This window comes from Pristiophorus japonicus, chromosome 4 (genome assembly GCF_044704955.1).
Source record: "Pristiophorus japonicus isolate sPriJap1 chromosome 4, sPriJap1.hap1, whole genome shotgun sequence".
Taxonomy (NCBI): domain Eukaryota; kingdom Metazoa; phylum Chordata; class Chondrichthyes; family Pristiophoridae; genus Pristiophorus; species Pristiophorus japonicus.
This window is the reverse complement of record NC_091980.1, coordinates 268,262,953-268,282,490: the sequence shown is the minus strand read 5'-3', so window position 1 is coordinate 268,282,490 and position 19,538 is coordinate 268,262,953. Positions and strand designations below refer to the sequence as shown.

At 43.3% G+C, this 19,538-nt stretch overlaps 1 protein-coding gene across 2 annotated transcripts in view; it reads left to right on the top strand.

The window, feature by feature from the left end:
* rtn1a (reticulon 1a) overlaps nucleotides 1-19,538 on the top strand; it is a 274,924-nt gene that overhangs the window by 243,031 nt on the left and 12,355 nt on the right. For both annotated transcript variants that reach the window (XM_070879452.1, XM_070879451.1), the window contains 2 exons: nucleotides 2,526-2,733; nucleotides 12,866-13,004. In XM_070879452.1, coding sequence (XP_070735553.1) covers nucleotides 2,526-2,733; nucleotides 12,866-13,004 — 347 coding nt within the window. The remainder of the gene's footprint in view (nucleotides 1-2,525; nucleotides 2,734-12,865; nucleotides 13,005-19,538) is intronic.

Sequence of the window (19,538 nt, the reverse complement as noted above, 5' to 3'; positions counted from 1 at the left end):
CATCTAGTACATTGTTTACATTTTACTCTATTTAAAAGCAACTGCCTTTCCTTAGACGATGTGATCAATTGGTCTGTATACGTTGAAGGCAATCAAGTTGCTTTGAATTCCTTACATATACATATTGCATTGTTTTTTTAAATACTTGAGAACAGGGTAGTGAACAATGGATCTAGAACAGCTGCCGATGGGACTGCACAATTGGGTGTTGCCCACATGAAGCTTTCCATCATCAGCTTCTTCATGTTAAAATCGTCTTCAATCTAGCTAGCTAATTGCTTTTCGTTCGATGAACAATAATCTTCATGACATGTAGAACTTTTATCAAATGCCATCTGAAGTAGAGCTGCTTCTCTTTAAGCACTTGCCAATCATGTCTTTGTTAGTGTTCGAATCACTTAGAGAAGGCAGTTATTTTCCTGTTAAGCACTAAATTGTAGTACAGATTGGAATTTGCATTTTAGTTACTCTTAATATAATGAGTAATATTATTAGCATCATCATTAGGGTTATTTTTTTAAATTTCAAAATATACTTTATTCATATAAAAATTTGCACAATATATTGGAAAGCAGTTCAGTACATTTGGATGCGGTCAGCAATTCCATGTAATACATTTGGATGCTGACGGTAGTTCCGTTCAATACATTTGCTTGCTTTACATTTCGAGGTACAATTCAATACAATCCAGGATACATTGTAATACAGTCATCAAATTACGTTACATGTGGCACTATACGGTACATGGAATGGGTGAGGGTACAGTTACATTTCTTTGCAACATACATTACTAAACAGAACTTGCATTATGCATGGCACTACATAGGTGTTTTCAGATCATGATGCTCTATGTATACAAAAAGTTTACAAGTACAGCCCGAGGGGAGTTTTATACTGATTCCAGCCCCTGGGTTTATCGTGGCGGAAGGGCTTTAAACTGTGGCTCTTCCCCAACGTGCCTTTGCAGCGACTGCACCAATTTTTAGTACGTCCCTCAGCACGTGCTCCTGGATCTTGGATTGCGCCAGTCTGCAACACGCAGACGTGGGCATCTCCTTGCTCTGGAAGACCAGCAAGTTTCGGCAAGACCAAAGTGCGTCTTTCACCGAGTTGATGGCCCTCCAGCAGCAGGTGATGTCTGTCTTAGTGTGTGTCCCTGGGAACAGCCCGTAGAGCACAGAATCCAGTGTTACGGAGCTGCTTGGGATGAACCTCGACAGCAACCACTGCATCTCCTTCCAGACCTGTCTTGCAAAGGGGCAATCCCGAAGGCGATGGATGACAATCTCGTCCGCACCACAGCCAACTCTGGGGCAGATTGCCGTGTCTCTGAAACCCCGGCTGTGCATGAAGGATCTGACGGGTAGGGCCCTCATCACTGCCAACCAAGCTTGTGTGAAAGCTCTGGCGATGAGACGTTCTGCCAAACGAGTTCGACAATCTGCTCGGGGAATCACCCGACAGGGTCCACCCTCTCCTTTCGTAGGGCATCCAGGACCTTACATGCCGACCACTGCTTTATAGCCTTGTGGTCAAGGGGGTTTTCTCTGAAAAACTTTTCTACGTAGGACAGGTGGACAGGTATGGTCCAACTGGTGGGGGCGTTTCGCGGCAGCATGGCCAGACCCATCCTTCGCAACACCGGGGACAGGTAAAACCTCAGCACGTAGTGACACTTGTGTACCGGGAGTCTATGCACAGCTTGATGCAGCCGCACACAAAGGTGGCCGTCAGGATGAGGGCCACGTTCGGAACATCCTTTCCTCCACTCTCCAGAGATTTGTACATCGTGTCTCTGCGGACATGGTCCATTTTGGACCTCCAGACAAAGTGGAAGGTTATTTGGGTTATTTCTGTTTGCAAACCTGCTCAAAATGGTATTTTGGGATCATTTTGTGATGATAATGGCCCTTTTTATTGGCCTGTTTTGTATAGGAAGTTTACGTACTTTCATAGGAAATGATTTGATATACTTAACACGCTTCAATTCACATTCATAATGAAATAAAAGCAGAAAATGCTGGAAATACTCAGTAGGTTTGGCAGCATCTGTGGTGAGAGAAACAGTTAACTCTTTCTTTCTCCACAGATGCTCCCTGTCCTGCTGAGTGTTTCCAGCAGTTTTTATTTCAGATTTCCAGCATCCGCAATATCTTGCTCTTGTTTCATATCCATAATGGTCCTTTTAAACGATTCTCATTTTTAAAAAGAATTGCATTTCATTCGTGCAACAAAAATACATCAAATTTCCAAAGCTTTTGTTACTTTTAAGCTCCTTGTTTTTTCACAGGTGTAATAGGGACAGTAAAAAGTTGTATTTTCTGGTAATGTTTTCTTCATACATTGACTGATTGGAATGGGGTGAGGAAAAAAAAGAGAAAAACAAATCAGGCCAATGGGGCTTGCCGAGAACTTGACTACACTCATCTCCATTTTGTTTTATATTTCAGGAAAACCCATTATTATTCACAATAATTTATCTTGATGAAGCAAATTTATCTGATTCACTCTTGTTTCCTCCACAGTTATTGACCTGCTGTACTGGCATGACATCAAGCAGACAGGGATTGTCTTTGGAAGTGTGCTGCTCCTGTTATTTTCACTGACCCAATTCAGCGTTGTAAGTGTCATAGCCTACCTGGCACTTGCTGCACTATCGGCTACAATCAGCTTCAGAATTTATAAATCAGTGTTGCAGGCTGTGCAGAAGACCGATGAAGGGCATCCTTTTAAGTAAGTGTGCAGTCCTTTCTTTCCCCCCCCCCCCCCCCCAATAATGTTGTAAGCTGTAATCTTTTTGGTGGATCAAATGATAACTTTCTCTGCAGAGTTCAGTTACAGATCTGAAGCTTACAAGGGCTCTTAACATGAGGATAGTAACTCGTGCATTTCTATAATGCCTTTCACAGTAAGGAGTCTCGAAGGGTTTCACACAATATAATTAATTTTTGAAGAACAGCGATTGCTATGTAGTAAAAGAGAAGACATTTTACATAAGAACATAAGAAATAGGTGCAAAAGTAGGCCATTTGGCCCCTCGAGACTGCTCCGCCATTCAATTCGATCATGGCTGATCTTCTACCTCAACTCCACTTGCCTGCACTATCCCCATATCCCTTGATTCCCTTAATATCCAAAAATCTATCAATCTCTGTCTTGAATATACTCAACAACTGAGCTCCCACAACCCTCTGGGGTTGGGAATTCCAAAGATTCACAACCTTCTGAGTGAATAAATTTCTCAGTCCTAAATGGCCGGCCCCTTATTCTGAGACTGTGACCCCTGGCTCTCCACTCCCCAGCCAGGGGAAACATCCTCCCTGTATCTACCCTGTCGAGCCCTGTAAGAATTTTGTATAGTTCAATGAGATCCCCTCTCATTCTTCTGAACTGTAGAGAATATAGGCCTAGTCTACTCAATCTCTCATCATAGGACAATGAACCTTCGCCGCACTCCCTCTGTGGCAAGTATATCCTACCTTAGGTAAGGGGACCAAAACTGTACACAATACTCCAGATGTGGTCTCACCGGGGCCCTATATAATTGCAGTAAGACATCATTACTCTTGTACTCAAATCCTCTTTTAATAAAGGCCAACATACCATTTGCTTTCTTAATTGCTTGCTGTACCTGCATGTTAACTTTCAGTGATTTGTGTACAAGGACACCAGGTCCCTCTGAACACCAACATTTCCCAATCTCTCACCATTTAAAAAATATTTTGCTTTTCTATTTTTCCTGCTATCCTCCTCACAACTTACATTCCCATCTATCATCAGCAAACTTGGATATATTACATTTGGTCCCCTCATCCAAATCATTGATATATATTGTGAAAAGCTGAGGCCCAAGCATCGAAACTTGTGGTACCACATTAGTTACAGCCTGCCAACCCGAAAATGACCCATTTATTCCTACTCGCTGTTTTACGTCCGTGAACCAATCCTCAATCCATGCTAGTAAATCCAAGTCTTTCTTTCTAGTATATTACCCCCAATCCCATGAGCCCTAATTTTGTTTCATAACCTCTTGTGTCATCATCATAGACAGTCCCTTGAAACGAGGATGACTTCCTTCCACGTCAAAAAAGGATGAGTTCACAGGTGTTTCAGTGAACGACCTAATATTCCAGGTCCTGAACTACATCCTGAAGGGTGGAAGATGCCTGTGCATGGATTCTTTTAACGTGGGGTGGCCGTTGCACACCAACCTTTTGAAAATCCAAATACATCACACCCACTGGTTCCCCCATATTTATTCTGCTAGTTAAAACCTCAAAAAACTCTTAACAGATTTGTCAAACATGATTTCCCTTTCATAAATCTGTGTTGACTCTGCCCAATCCTGTTATTCTTTTCCAAGTATTCTGTTATCATGTCCTTAATAATAGATTCTAGCATTTTCCCTACTACTGATATCAGGCTAACTGGTCTGTAGTTCCCCGTTTTCTGTCTCCCTTCTTTCTTAAATAGTGGGGTTACCTTTGCTACCTTCCAATCCGTGGGAGTCGTTCTAGAATCTATGGAATTTTGGAAGATGACAATGCATCCAATATTTCTATCGCCACCTCTTTCAAAACCCTAGGATGTAAGCCATCAGGTCTAAAGGATTTATTGGTTTTCAGTCCCATTAATTTCTCCATTTTTTTACTCATACTAATTTCTTTCAGTTTCTAAATCTCTCTAGACCCTTGGTTCCCCATTATTTCCGGCAAGGTTTTTGCGTCTTCTTCTGTGAAGTCAGACACAAAATACTTGTTTAATTTTTCTGCCATTTCCTTATTCCCCATTATAATTTCTCTTGTCTCAGCCTGTAAGGGACCCACATTTACTTTCACTCATCTTTTCCTTTTTACATATCTCTTGAAGCTTACACTAGCTTTACATGAGCAACATCTTGCAAACGACCACTAATTGACTGATGACCAGTTAATCTGTTTTACGTGATTTTGACTGAGGGCAATAGGACACCCAGAGACCTGCCTATACCACTGGAACAGACAGACAGAACTTCGCTTTAATATCGCAACTGAAGGATCGCGTTCCTTCAGAACCGCACTGGAGTGACAGCCCAGATTATGCACTCAAGCAATCTTCAAATTTCACTTAACTTAGTCACAGACACAGCATTTCTTGGCATATAATTTGTTGACACTTCAACATAGTCCAGCAGTATGAAAGGGTTAAGGATACATTTACCGATATATGATCAAAGACTATTTTGAACATTATGGGGCTGAAATGTGGTTGCTAATGCTAGCTGATAACGTCGGCGATAGGCGTTGACTGGGTAGCAGCAACTTCCCGGTCGCGTTGACGTCTGGTGCGAAATTTGGTTCTGGTTTTTCAAGGGCATAAAGAATTTACCACCCTGCCGACTACTGCCATGGAAATTCACTTTTGCCGATTTACTTACCAGCTGGCAGCCAACACGCCAGAGTTGGCGTTCACAAGGCAAGTGAGGATTCTGGGACGGCATTTAAACGGAGTTGCAGCCGGGCCACAGAGGTTGTGGTCACTAGCGTTTGATCTTCGCACAGTGCATAGGTTTTGGCGTGCTGTGTCTGCTGACTACTCAGCTTGACTACTCGGATTTCAGGTCGTTGACATTGGCAACTCATATCTCGCTGTTGCCTCTGCAACTCTATGGGGGCAGTGATGGCGCACCATGTTATCCTGTGGCGAAAACTTCAAAAATCAAAATTTCATTTATTTATCAGAAACAATAGAATCATAGAAGTTTACAGCACGGAAGGAGGCCATTTCGGCCCATTGTGTCCATGCCTACCAACAAGAGGCTATCCAGCCTAATCCCACTGTCCAGCTCTAGGTCCTGCAGGTTACGGCACTTCAGGTGCACATCCAAGTACTTTTTAAATGTGGTGAGGGTTTCTGCCTCTACCACTCTTTCAGGCTGTGAGTTCCAGACCCCAACAACCCACTGCATGAAGAAATTTCCTTTCAAGTCCCCTCTAAATCTTCAACCAATTACTTTAAATTTATGCCCCCTAGTTGTTGACCACTCTGCTAAGGGAAATAGGCCCTTTCTATCCACTATATCTAGGTCCCTCATAATTTTATACACCTCTGCTCAGCCTCCTCTGTTCCAATGAAAACAAATCCAGCCTATCTAATCTGTCCTCATAGCTTAGATTCTATACTCCCGGCAACATCCTCGTAAATCGCCTCTATACCCTCTCCAGTGAAATCACATCCTTCCTGTAATGCGGTGACCAGAACTGCACGCAGTACTCCAGCTGTGGCCTAACCAGTGTTTTATACAGTTCACGCATAACCCCCCTGCTCTTGTATTCTATGCCTCAGCTAATAAAGGCAAGCATCCCGTATGCCTTCTTAACCACCTTATCCACCTGGCGTGCTACTTTCAGGGATCTGTGGCCATTCACTCCAAGGTCCCTTTGTTCCTCTACACTTCTCAATATCCTACCATTTAATGTGTATCCCCTTTCCTTGTTAGCCCTCCCAAAATGCATTATCTCACACTTTTCTGGATTAAACTCCATTTGCCATTGTTCTGCCCACCTGACCAGTTGATTGATATCTTCCTGCAGTCTGCAGCAGTCTTCTTCATTATCAACCAGACAGCCGATTTTAGTATCATCTGCAAACTTCTTAATCATACCCCCAATATTCAAGTCTAGATCATTGATGTATATCACAAAAAGCAAGGGATCTAGTAATGAGCCCTGCGGAACCCCATTGGAAACATCCTTCCAGTCATAAAAACAACCATCAACTATTGCCCTTTGCTTCCTTCCTCTGAGCCAATTTTGGATCCAACTTGCCACTTTGCCCTGGATTCCATTGGCTTTTACTTTTCTGATCAGCCTGCCATGTGGGATCTTATCAAAAGCTTTGCTAAAATCCATATACTCTACGTCAAATGCTTTGCCTTCATTGACTCTCCTGGTTACCTCCTCAAAAAATTCAATCAATTTAGGGAGACACGACCTTTCCTTAACAAATTTGTGCTGACTGTCCTTGATTAATCTGTGTCTTTCTACGTGAAGATTTATCCTGTCCTTTAGGATTTTTTCCAATAATTTTCCAACCACCGAGGTTAGGCTGACTGGCCTGTAATTACTCGGTCTATCCCTTTCTCCTTCCTTAAACAAAGGTACCACATTAGCAGTCCTCCAGTCCTCTGGCACCACACCTGAAGCCAGAGAGGATTGGAAAATGATCATCAAAGCCTCTGCTATTTCTTCTTTTGCTTCACTTAACAGCCAGGGATACATTTCATCAGGGCCTGGGGATTTATCCACTTTCAAAGCTGCTAAACCCCTTAATACCTCCTCTCTCCTTATATTTATTTCATCTAATATTTCACACTTCTCCTCGATAGCAGTGTCTGCATCGCCCCTCTCGTGAAAACAGACGCAAATTATTCATTAAGAACCATACCCACATCTTCCACCTCCACACACACATTACCCTCATGGTGTGCTATAAAATAAATAACACAACATAACGCCATAATCCTCAGCAAATAATCAAACTTATAAAACCATTTCAAACTTTCCCAGTGACATCCAAGTGCAACGATTTACATGAGTTCAGATTTAAACAAGATTTTTAACAAAGCCAGTATCTGTGGCCACCATTCCCCAGTTGTTTAATGGGTTTTGCTGAGTGTTTTCCCACCCCTTCCCTTCTTGCCCTTCCCAAGCCCACTGCTCCTCCTCAATGGGGTCTCAGGGCCTGCAACGAGGCCCGGTCGTCAGTTGCTCACTTTGAGCCGCTGCCACGCATGATGGCCTAGCAAAATGTCCCCAACCAGCTCGGGCCCTGGAAAGCCCGGCTGCGGACTGCATCACCTCAATATGGGCGGCAGTACTCTGGTGTGGATGCGTTGCAAAGAGTGGCAGATGTAAAGGCGGAATGATGTCGTCCTGAAAGAGGACATCAGGTTCCAACAGGCCTGACACGCTGCTACTCCCCCGGGGCAGAGCCTCAGAATCCGGAGCAATCTGGGTGAGCACAGATTGCTGCCCTGTTTCAGCAATGTTGAGTCCCTGTTGAATCAGTGGGGTCTGAGACACAATGGCAGCGGTCAGTGCGTCTGTGGCATCAATTTGCCTCTGCATTAACACAAGCTGCGACTGCAGCACACCACAGAGCTGATTGATGCCACCACACACTGACGACATTACATTATGCAGGCCTCCAGTAGCATAGTAATGGTGCTCAATGACTACTGCAACGTCAGCCATAGCCCATGCCACCAAATCTGAGACCCCATGGTCACTTGTTGCATCCGACATCCGTTGGTCTCCACCAAGGATGGGCTCAGTGGGCTGCTGAGAGGCAGGTGCAAACCTTGAGGCCGACTCCTCCATCCTCGCAACTAGTGCATCAAGACTCATGGGCACCCTTTCCAGTGCACCCAGCACATTGCGGTACAACCACAATGATTGTCTTGCAACAACCCGTAATTCTGCTCATCATTAGAGTGCTGCTGAGCATCACTCGGGCGTGCACTCTCCCTCCGGGATCTGCCCCCCCGGACTTCCCCTCCCCCGTGGCATTGCTCCAGGCCACTGGGTTCCGGAGCATCACCCACCTCCACCTCCCTGACCACGCCTTCCTCCCAAAAGCTGCTGGCCCTGCTCTCTGAGGCCACTGCCTCCTGTGTGACGTCCATAGAGGTGACCTCCTGTGCAACATCTCCCGCAGTCGAAGGCTGACATCCAGGCTCCGGAGTCTGTCTGGTTGATCATCTGAAAGCACAAAGCCAGAAAAGACTGGTTACTTGCAGGGGAGGGGGCCAGGACCAGAACGGCATTTGGAAATGCTAGTCTCGTGGAAAGAACTGAATGTAAGAACATCAGAAATAGGCCATTTGGACCCTTGAGCCTGCTCCAACATTCAACAAGATCATGGCTGATCTTGTCCTGTCCTCAACTCCACTTCCCTGCCCGCTCCCCATAACCCTTGACTCTCTTACCATTCAAAAATCTGTCTATTTCCACTTTAAAAATATTCAAAGACCCAGCCTCCACAGCTCTCTAGAGTAGAGAATTCCAAAGATTCACAACCCTCTGAGAAGAAATTCCTCCTCATTTCTGTTTTAAATGGACGACCCCTTATTCTGAAACTATGCCCCCTAGTTCTAGATTCCTCCATGAGGGGAAACATCCTCTCTGCATCTACCCTGTCAAGCCCCCTCAGAATCTTATATGTTTCAATAAGATCACCTCTCATTCTTCTAAACTCCAATGAGTGTAGGCCCAACCTGTTCAACCTTTCTTTCTATGACAACCCCTTCATCTCGGGAATCAACCTCGTGAACCATCTCTGAACTGCCTCCAATGCAAGTATATCCTTCCTTAAATAAGGAGACCAAAACTGTACGCAGTACTCCAGGTGTGGTCTCACCAACGCCCTGTACAGTTGGAGCAGGACTTCCCTACTTTTATACTCCATCCCCCTTGCAATAAAGGCCAACATTCCATTTGCCTTCCTGATTACTTGCTGTACCTGCATGCTAACTTTTTGCGTTCCACGTACAAGAACCCCCAGATCCCTCTGTACTATAGTATTTTGTAATTGCTCCCCATTTACATAATTTGCTTTTTTATTTTTATTTTTCCTACCACTTTTTCCCACATTATATTCCATCTGCCACTCACCTAGCCAATCTATATCCCTTTGTAGATTCTTTGTGTCCTCCTCACAACTTGCTTTCCCTCTGTCTTTGTATCATCAGCAAATCTGGCTGCATTACACTCTGTGCCTTCATCGAAGTCAGTAATATAAATTGTAAATAGTTGAGGCCCCAGCACTGATCCCTGTGGCACCCCACTAGTTACAGTTTGCCAATCTGAAAATGACCCATTTATCCTGACTCTCTGTTTTCTGTTAGTTAGCCAATCCTCTATCCATGCTAATATATTACCCCCAACTCCGTGAGTTATTTTCTTGTGCAGTAACCTTTTGTGTGGCACCATATCGAATGCTTTCTAGAAATCCAAATACACGACATCAACTGGTTCCCCTTCATCCACTCTGCTTGTTACATCCTCAAAGAACTCCAGCAAATTGTCAAACACGATTTCCCTTTCATAAAACCATGCTGACTCTGCTTGACTGCTTTATGATTTTCTAAATGTCTTGCTACTACTTCCTTAATGATGGACTCCAGCATTTTCCCAATGACAGATGTTAGGCTAACTGGTCTATAATTTCCTGCTTTCTGTTTCCCTCCTTTCTTAAATAAGGGTGTTACATTTGTGGTTTTCCAGCCCGCTAGGACCTCTCCAGAATTCAGGGAATTTTGGTAGATTACAACCAATGCATCCACTATCTCTGCAGCCACTTCTTTTAAGACTGTAGGATGCAGGCCATCAGGTCCAGGGGACTTGTCCACCTTTAGTTCCATTAGTTTGCCTAGTACTTTTTCTCTGGTGATAGCGATTGTTTTAAGATCTACATCTTGATCTTCTGAGCCAATATCATTTCTCACTACTGTACTGATCTCATCCTTTATTAACAGAGCTATCCCACCTCCTTTTCCTTTCTGCCTATCCATACAAAATGGCAAATACCCCTGAATATTTAGTTCCCAGCCTTGGTCACCTTGCAACCATGACTCTAAAGGCAATCAGATCATACCCATTTATTTCTGTTTGTGCCTTGTGAAGGATTGAGGTGTCAAGGCTAAATGGCCTGTTAAATGCTGCAAAGGAACTCAACATACTGTCATTGTCCCAAGGGGGTTCTGCCTCACCCAGCGCCATCACACTAAATTGAGAATCCATCAGAGTCAAGCTGCGTTCCTCCAATGCAATAATGGGCTGAAGGTCAGGGTCCCCTCCGAACCTCATCTGCTCTGTTCGATTGTGGGCGAGCTTGGCCTGCAAGATAAAGTAGAACGTCAGAGTTAGTGTCCTTCTATTGGTCTGTCCCAAGTGCCTTACTTAGTTGAGTACATATTACTGTATGAGTGTCTTCACAGGTCGAGGAAACTTAGATTAGCTGCGTGTCCTTGGTTTGCCAATGCTTGAATGAGGGGGCCAGGACCTAAAAGTAATGGTGAGGCTACCATCTTTCACACGCATATGAAGAGTGAGGAGGTAACAAGATGAGAAGTGGGTGTGAAGAATGGATGAGGAAGGTTACCAGCTCTTGCAGTCCCTTGGAATGGGTGAGGCTACAAATGCAAACATTGCATCTCACCTCATCCATGTAGAGCATGGGGCCCGACACATTCACATTGAGCTGACAGCATGGCATGGTCAGATTAATGTTGAAAATACTCACCCTCAGCAGTCGAGTCATGTCGTTCCACTCCTTGCAGCACTGAGTGGCTGTCCTGTGCACCGTGTTACTCATTGACACTCTTTCAGCCACTTCCCTCCATAGGCATCGAGTGACCTGTGGTGGTGGCCTCCTCCCAGCTTCTGTCCTCAGTAGTTCCCGACGCCTCTTCAGGGCATGAAGGAGCGCATCAATGGCGGCATCCGAGAAGCGGTGAGCACGCTGGCATGCTGCTGCTGCATCTGTCAACTTCACCATCTGACTGAGTGCATAAGAAACGAATATAACGACAAAGCAATGAGTCGTCCAAATACCGCCTCATTCGAATGCAGGTAGCACAGCTCCAAATGCTGCTCAATGAATTGGCCGTAAGTGGCAAATTATTAACCGAAAAACGTGGCAATTTTGTTAAAATGCTGCTGTAGCTGCCCCACTTAACGCCATTTACAGCCTCCAGAGTAGCATGTAAAACCTGGATTTAAAACTGTAATCCACTTTTCAGGCGGCAAAACTGAATTTCGCAGTTCCAGGCGACAAATGGTTGATTACTTTTGGGAGAGGGTGTCAGGGAGAAGCTCCAGATTATTCTGCTTTTTAAAGTTTGCTCTGTTTTGTTCATATGAGACAATACACGATTGGGTAAATTGCACATGATCTTTTGAAAGATGCTGGCCTGACAGGCGGAGTGATATTTTAAACCTCATTAATTTCTCATCTCATACTTCATTTCTTGAATGTTTTGAATTCTTTGAAACTTGCTGCAACAGGAGAGAATGTTTGTATTTGCCATGTGTGAATACATTAGGTGTGATTTTCAACTTATGGTCAGCTGAATTACACTGAAAAATGGGTGTTAGGCCTCTGAATTTTGGTGGAGGTGTAAAGGTTTATAAAAGTGTAAACGCTTGAATATGAATAAACAGGAGAAATAAGTAGAAATCCATGGAAGTTGGATCCTAAGGTTACAGTGATGTGACTTTCTTTGCTGGCACAATTCTGTGTGCTGAATGCCTGATCTTGGCTATGCTGAAGAGAAAGAACAATATACAGGACCAATTAGTCTAGTTGGACAGAGCAGAGAGCACGGAGTCCTGGGAGAGCAATCAATTTGTTACCTCACTCACACTTTTGTTTTGGGATTAGTCTGTTGTGGTTAAGCTGCATGTGGAAGAGAGGGGGAGAAAACTTATGGTGTAAAATATGTATCTTTTGAAGATTGGTGGTAGAAGAAATAATATTGCTGTAATTACTTTAATGTAAAATTACATGAACCATAATTTCAGATTTTTGAATTGACACTTTTTACAGTACCTAATTTTGATATCACTTGTGCATGATACAGAAACATTGATTTAATTTATATAACAATATAAATGGCCACCTGCTGAAGCAGGATATTGCTACTTTGATGTGTTACAAAATTGAGTAATTTATGGTGATACCAGGGTTTAAAGGGTTTAATTATGAGGACTGGTTACATAAACATGACTTGTATACCCTTGAGTCTATTGGCAAAGCACCTTACCCCACCCCCAATCAAAGTTTTTGTTTTTTTGTTTAAATTAAGATTTTTTTGTCTTGGCAGAGCTTACTTGGATATGGACACTACCCTCTCTGAAGAGCAGATTCAAAAGTATGCCGATTCTGCGCTGGTGTATGTGAACAGTACTGTCAAAGAGCTGCGACGACTGTTTCTTGTGCAGGACCTTGTGGATTCTCTGAAAGTAAGAGCATCCAAGTTATTTCATTTTATGGCTTAAATGAGGAGGGCTATTAACTGAATTTTCCTTTAAGTTTTAGTCCAATAAGAGGCTTAATACTGCCTTCCTTTGCCATCATGATGCCGCTTTTTTATCTCTTGTCAAGAACTTTACAAGCCTTTTTTATGGTCTGGTTCTTCTATATTCATCTGTTTTGTTACTCACTGTGTCATCCTGAAACCATCCCATGAAGCAGCACAAACCAGTCTTTGTTGTCATTGTATATCTTAGCCACCTGAGTTTATCCCACAGTGTGCCAGTCAAATATACCCATTTCTATCAAGTCTGTAGCCTCTCTTGATATGCTCTCCAGTAGGAATCATATTTTTGTTTCATTTTCAATATTGCTCCCATTGTGCAAATGACACTGTTCAGCTAGCATAGCACAAATGTTTGTAAACAATTATTTTATTGCAGAAAGACGATTTCAGAAATAAAACCTTTTAACCAAATGAAGTGTAGTGAATATTTGAACAAATGTATTGATTTTTTTTCTAATCTAAGCTTTCAGGATGTACATAAACTTCTTTACATTATTCCAAAATTCAGTAAGGAAAGAAAGAACTGCATTTTCCTACATTACAACAGTGACTACACTTCAAAAAGAACTTCATTGGCTGTAAAGTGCTTTGGAATGCCCTGAGATCATGAAAGTTCTTTCTTTCATTTATTTTCTTTATTTATGTAGCATCTTTCACAATCTTAGGATGTCCTGAAGCACTTAACAGACAATGAATTCCTTTTGAAGGGTAGTCACTGTTGTAATGGTGGGAAACCAAGCAGCCAAATTACGCACAGTAAGGTCCCACAAACAACAATGTGATAATGACCAGATAATCTGTTTGTCATGTTGGTTGGTTACCAGGACATGGTATTAAAAGGATAGTAATTGGTTTTATGTTTGGAAGTGACAAAATTTATAAGACCAGTCTTTTAGCGATTTAACATCATTACTCCTTTGCTCCCTTGTGTCCGTTATCAAATAATGTTCAGATTGTGAAGCTTCCTCACTGATATGTTGTAAATATAAGTCTGCCACCTTACACATTTTGCATGATTCATCCCTTTCTGTAAAACTGGGCATTTATGTTTGCTGGAACCACTGGTAGAGTTATTTTTAACTGCTTATACATTAACAGTCTTGCCAAGGACTGGATTTTCGGCTTTGCTCATTTTGGGGCGGTAATGGCGGTGGGGCGGTACAGTTTGCACCTCAGTCAGCAAAATTTGGCAGCTGGGCCTCGAGTGTGGGGCAGAGCGCTAAGCGAGGTGCACACCTCTCTTATGGCGCTAGGCCGGCTGAGCAGGCAAAAATCCCAAGCTAAACAGCTGGCCTTGGAGCGCCCTAAGAGGCATAGGGAGAAAAAAAAAACTGAAAAAATAACACCAATAACATTCCCAATAAATAACTCACCATCACAACAAAAATCGCAAAAAATAAAAATAAAAAAATAATCACACCTGTCAGGTTGACATTACTTACGCCTTGCCACTTCCAACGTCCGCTCCACGCAGATTCCGACCTCTGCTCCCCGCTGCTTCTGTCCTCTGTTTCTCCTGCTCCTGCTCCCGGGTCCTGACCCCTCCACTAAGCATCACCACGCTCCAAAAGATGCCACCAATCATCTACCTGCATTCTGATGACGTCTAATTTTGTCGCCACTTTGGTTTTGTTGCCCTCGTGAGACCGTTGTTGATTCTGCTGCTATGCTGGCTAGGTTTTTTTGATTTGCCCACAGCCTTGCGCTCCAAACTCCAAACTGTGAGCCACATAAGGAGAAATTAGGGCAGGTGAACAAAAGCTTGGTCTAAGAGGTAGGTTTTAAGGAGCGCCTTGAGTGAGGAAAGAGAGGCAGAGAGGTTTAGGCAGGGAATTCCAGAGCTTGGGGCCTAGGCAACAGAAGGTACAGCCTCCAATGGTTAAATGATTATAATCAGGGATGCTCAAGAGGGTAGAATTAAAGGAGTGCAGACATCTTGGGCGGGGAGGGGGGCAGCGCGGCTGGAGGAGATTACAGAGATGGGAAGGGGTGAGGCCATGGAAGGTTTTGAAAACAAGGATGAGAATTTTGAAATCGAGGCGTTGCTTAACCATGAGCCACTGTAGGTCCGTGAGCACAAGGGTGATGGGTGAGCTGGACTTGGTGCAAGTTAGGATACGTGCAGCCGAATTTTGGTTCACCTCTAGTTTACGTAGGGTAGAATGTGCGAGGTCAGCCAGGAGTGAATTGGAATAGTCAAGCCTAAAGCTAACAAAAGCATGGATGAGGGCTTCAGCAGCGGATGAGCTGAGACAAGGGCAGAGAAGGGCGATGTTATGGAGGTGGAAATAGGTGGTCTTAGTTATGCTGCGGATGTGTGGTAGAAAGCTCATTTTATGGTCAAGTATGACACCAAGGTTGCGAACAGTCTGGTTCAGCCTCAGACAGATTTTAGGGAGAGGGAAGGAGTCAGTGGCTAGGGAACGGAGTTTGTGGCGGGGACTGAAAACAATGGCTTCAGTCTTCCCAATATTCAATTGGGGAAATTTCTGCTCATCCAGAATTGGATGTCAGACTGGCAGTCTGAAAATTTAGAGAACGTGGAAGGGTTAAGAGAAAGGGTAGTGAGGTAGAGCTCGGTGTCATCAGCGTACATGTGGAAATGGATGCTGTGTTTTTGGGTGATGTCGCCAAGGGGCAACATGCAGATGAGAAATAGGAGGGGGCCAAGGATAGATCCTTGGGGGACACCAGAGTTAACGATGCGGCCGTTGCAGAGATTCTCTGGCTACGATTAGATAGATAAGAATGGAACCAGGCAAGTGCAGTCCCACCGAGCTGGACGACGGTGGAGAGGCATTGGAAAAGGATAGAGTGGTCAACCATGTCAAAGGCTGCAGACAAGTCAAGAAGGACTTTGTAACAGTCACAAAGGATGTCATTTATGACTTTGATGAGAACCGTTTTGGTACTGTGGCAGACGCGGAAACCGGGTTGGATTGATTCAAATATGGAACTGCAGGAAAGAAGGGCACGGATTTGGGAGGCGACAACATGTTCAAGGACTTTGGAGAGGAAAGGGAGGTTGGAGATGCGGCGGTAGTTTGCAAGGACGGAGGGGTCGATGGTTGGTTTTTTGAGGAGAGGGGCGATGACAGCAGATTTGAGGGAGAGGTGGACAGTACCTGAGGAGAGCGAACCGTTAATAATGTGAGCTAACATGGGAGCCAGAAAAGGAAGTTGGGTGGTCAACAGTTTGGTGGAAATAGGGTCATAAGAACATAAGAAATAGGAGCAGGAGTAGGCCATATGTCCCCTCGAGGCTGCTCCGCCATTCAATACGATCATGGCTGATCCGATCATGGACTCGGGTCTACTTCCCTGCCCGCTCCCCATAACCCCCTATTCTCTTATCGGTTAAGAAACTGTCTATCTTTGTCTTAAATTTATTCAATGACCCAACTTTCACAGCTCTCTGAGGCAGCGAATTCCACAGATTGATTTACAACCCTCCTGAGAGAAGAAATTCCTCCTCACCTCAGTTTTAAATGGGCGGCCCCTTATTCTAAGATTATGCCCCCTAGTTCTAGTCTCCCCTATCAGTGGAAACATCCTCTCTGCATCCACCTTGTCAAGCCCTCTCATAATCTTATACGTTTCGATAAGATCACCTCTGATTCTTCTGAATTCCAATGAGTAGAGGCCCAACCTACTCAACTTTTCCTCATGTCAATTCCCTCATCTCCGGAATCAACCTAGTGAACCTTCCCTGAACTGCCTCCAAAGCAAGTATATCCTCCATTAAATATGGAAATCAAAACTGCATGCAGTATTCCAGGTGTGGTCTCACCAATACCCTGTATAACTGTAGCAGGACTTCTTGTATAATCTGGTCACAAATCATTATATCATGCAGTGCTCCATATTTGCAGTGCTCCATATTTGCAGTGCTCAGCTAAAGTGCATAAGATCATGATGAAACTGTATACAGATTTCATTTCTTGTGATCTTCAATTAAATTTTGTTATCTTGCATATTGCATCTCTGCTCACCACAAAATGCCTCCAAAATCTATTCACAATTGTTTTGTAGTCCTGTTTCTCTCCTTCTGTCAGCTTAAATGAACAGAGAATATCCCTCCCCCGGAATCAATGAGCAGATCTTAATTTCCTTATCCTTTTCACATAACTGGTACCTTTTTTGTACTGTTCAAATGTTTGAATAAATTTAGCTGACTCAGGTTATTTTCCAAAGTACTTAATTTAAATGTTGTCATTCTTCGTGCTCTCTAATTCTGTTGCCTTTTCTTAACCAGGAGTAGCCTTCACACCTTTTTCATTCTCAAACACATAATGTCTGCCATGGCTCAGTGGGTAGCACACGCCCTCTGAGTCAAAAGGTTGTGGGTTCAAGCCCCACTTCAGGAACTTGAGCACATAATTCTAGGCTGACACTCCAGTGCAGTGCTGAGGGAGTGCTGCACTGTCGGAGTTGCCATCTTTCAGATGAGACGTCTGCCCTCTCGGGTAGATGTAAAAGATCCCATGGCACTATTTCGAAGAAGAGCAGGAGAATTACCCCAGGTGTCTTGGCCAATATTTATTCCTCAATCAACGTAACAAAAATAGATTATCTGGTCATTAATACATTGCTGTTTGTGGGAGTTTGCTGTGTACATATTGGCTGCTGCGTTTCCCACATTACAACAGTGACTCCACTCCAAAAGTACTTTGTTGCCTGTAAAGCATTTTGAGAGGTCTGGTGGTTGTGAAAAGCGCTATACAAATGCAAGTCTTTCTTTCTTTATAGTCTGTCTTCTGATTCGTGCCCACCATTAAAGATCCACTTCCATTGAGAATATTATGAACCAAAACATCACCTTGCACATGAAATAATCTGGCATAGTGTGCCCTGGTAGAACAATGAAGCCCTTAATGTTACATGACACATGTGAATCCCATTATTTCTTTTATGTCACTTCAAAAGACAGATAATACCAGTTATGTCAGACATTTTTCATAACAGACTATAAGTCGACTTATTCATGGATAGTAGTCATTATCGTCATCATCATCATAGGCGGTCCCTCGAACGAGAATGACTTGCTTCCACATGAGGTCACAGATGTTTCATGAAGGACCCGATATTCAGTCCTGAACATAGAAACATAGAAACATAGAAAATAGGTGCAGGAGTAGGCCATTCGGCCCTTCTAGCCTGCACCGCCATTCAATGAGTTCATGGCTGAATATGCAACTTCAGTACCCCATTCCTGCTTTCTCACCATACCCCTTGATTCCCCTAGTAGTAAGGACTTCATCTAACTCCTTTTTGAATATATTTAATGAATTGGCCTCAACAACTTTCTGTGGTAGAGAATTCCACAGGTTCACCACTCTCTGGGTGAAGAAATTCCTCCTCATCTCGGTCCTAAATGGCTTCCCCCTTATCCTTAGACGCCAATTGAAGGGTTGGAAGATGCCTGTGCGTGGATTTTTTAATGTGTGGTGACCATTGCACATCAGCCACCACATGAGCTTGACAGAACTAGGACTTTTATCTAGTGGCAAGGGTTAACCAGGACGACTGGAGACCTGCTATGCTGCACGGACCTAGTGCGCACAGTAGTATATTGTACAGTAGTATATTGTACTGCAGTATATTGCACAGTAGTACATACGGATAGTAGTATATTGAAACTGTCTCATGCAGAAATCTGAAGTCCGTTCACGATGAGTTAAACTGATAAATCAGTCTTTACCTTCGTAAAGTAAGAAAGCAGATGAGGTGGTGGAATTTCTTGTGAGGGCATATTCGGGAAGTTACGCTAAAAATTCAGTAAAATTGGGTGTAAACAAAAATAAATCAGCATACACACTCGGGGCCTGAGGAAAGTGTGAACTCACACCATATATTCCTTTTTTTTTTTAAGTACAAAAATTAAAGCTTCAAGCCATCTAACCATCATTCATGCACATTAGGCACAGTGTGTTTCAGACTATGTAACCGAGGCACTGTTTCAACTTTTAATATGACTTATATTGATGCCATAAAAATGCATCTAGAGAAGCATAAAATACAGTGGAGGTATCAGAGAGGATAAATTAAAACGCTGAAAATAGCAATAACGCACCTGAAAAATGACTTTCCTGCTGCACCTAGAATTCTGAACTTAATTTTACACCCATTGAACCAGTGAAATTGCATAAAATTCACCAAAGCTGAACTGTCAATCATAAAACATGCTGATTATTTATACCTGTAAAACTCTTTTTTAAACAAAAACAAAACAGGCCCTGCATTGAAAGCCACTCTGTAAAACAGAGATAATCTACTTGAACAATGTCGACTGTTTTCATAGCCTTTATAAACAAAGACATGACAATGACAGACTGCAGTGTTTGATGTGCATTGTCTGTGTTTGGGCCATTTCACTCACAGATGGTTCAAAGCATATTTAACTCGATTGAGCCTCTATGGATCAGGACAGAGGCCTCCTTGATTATAACCCAAGAAA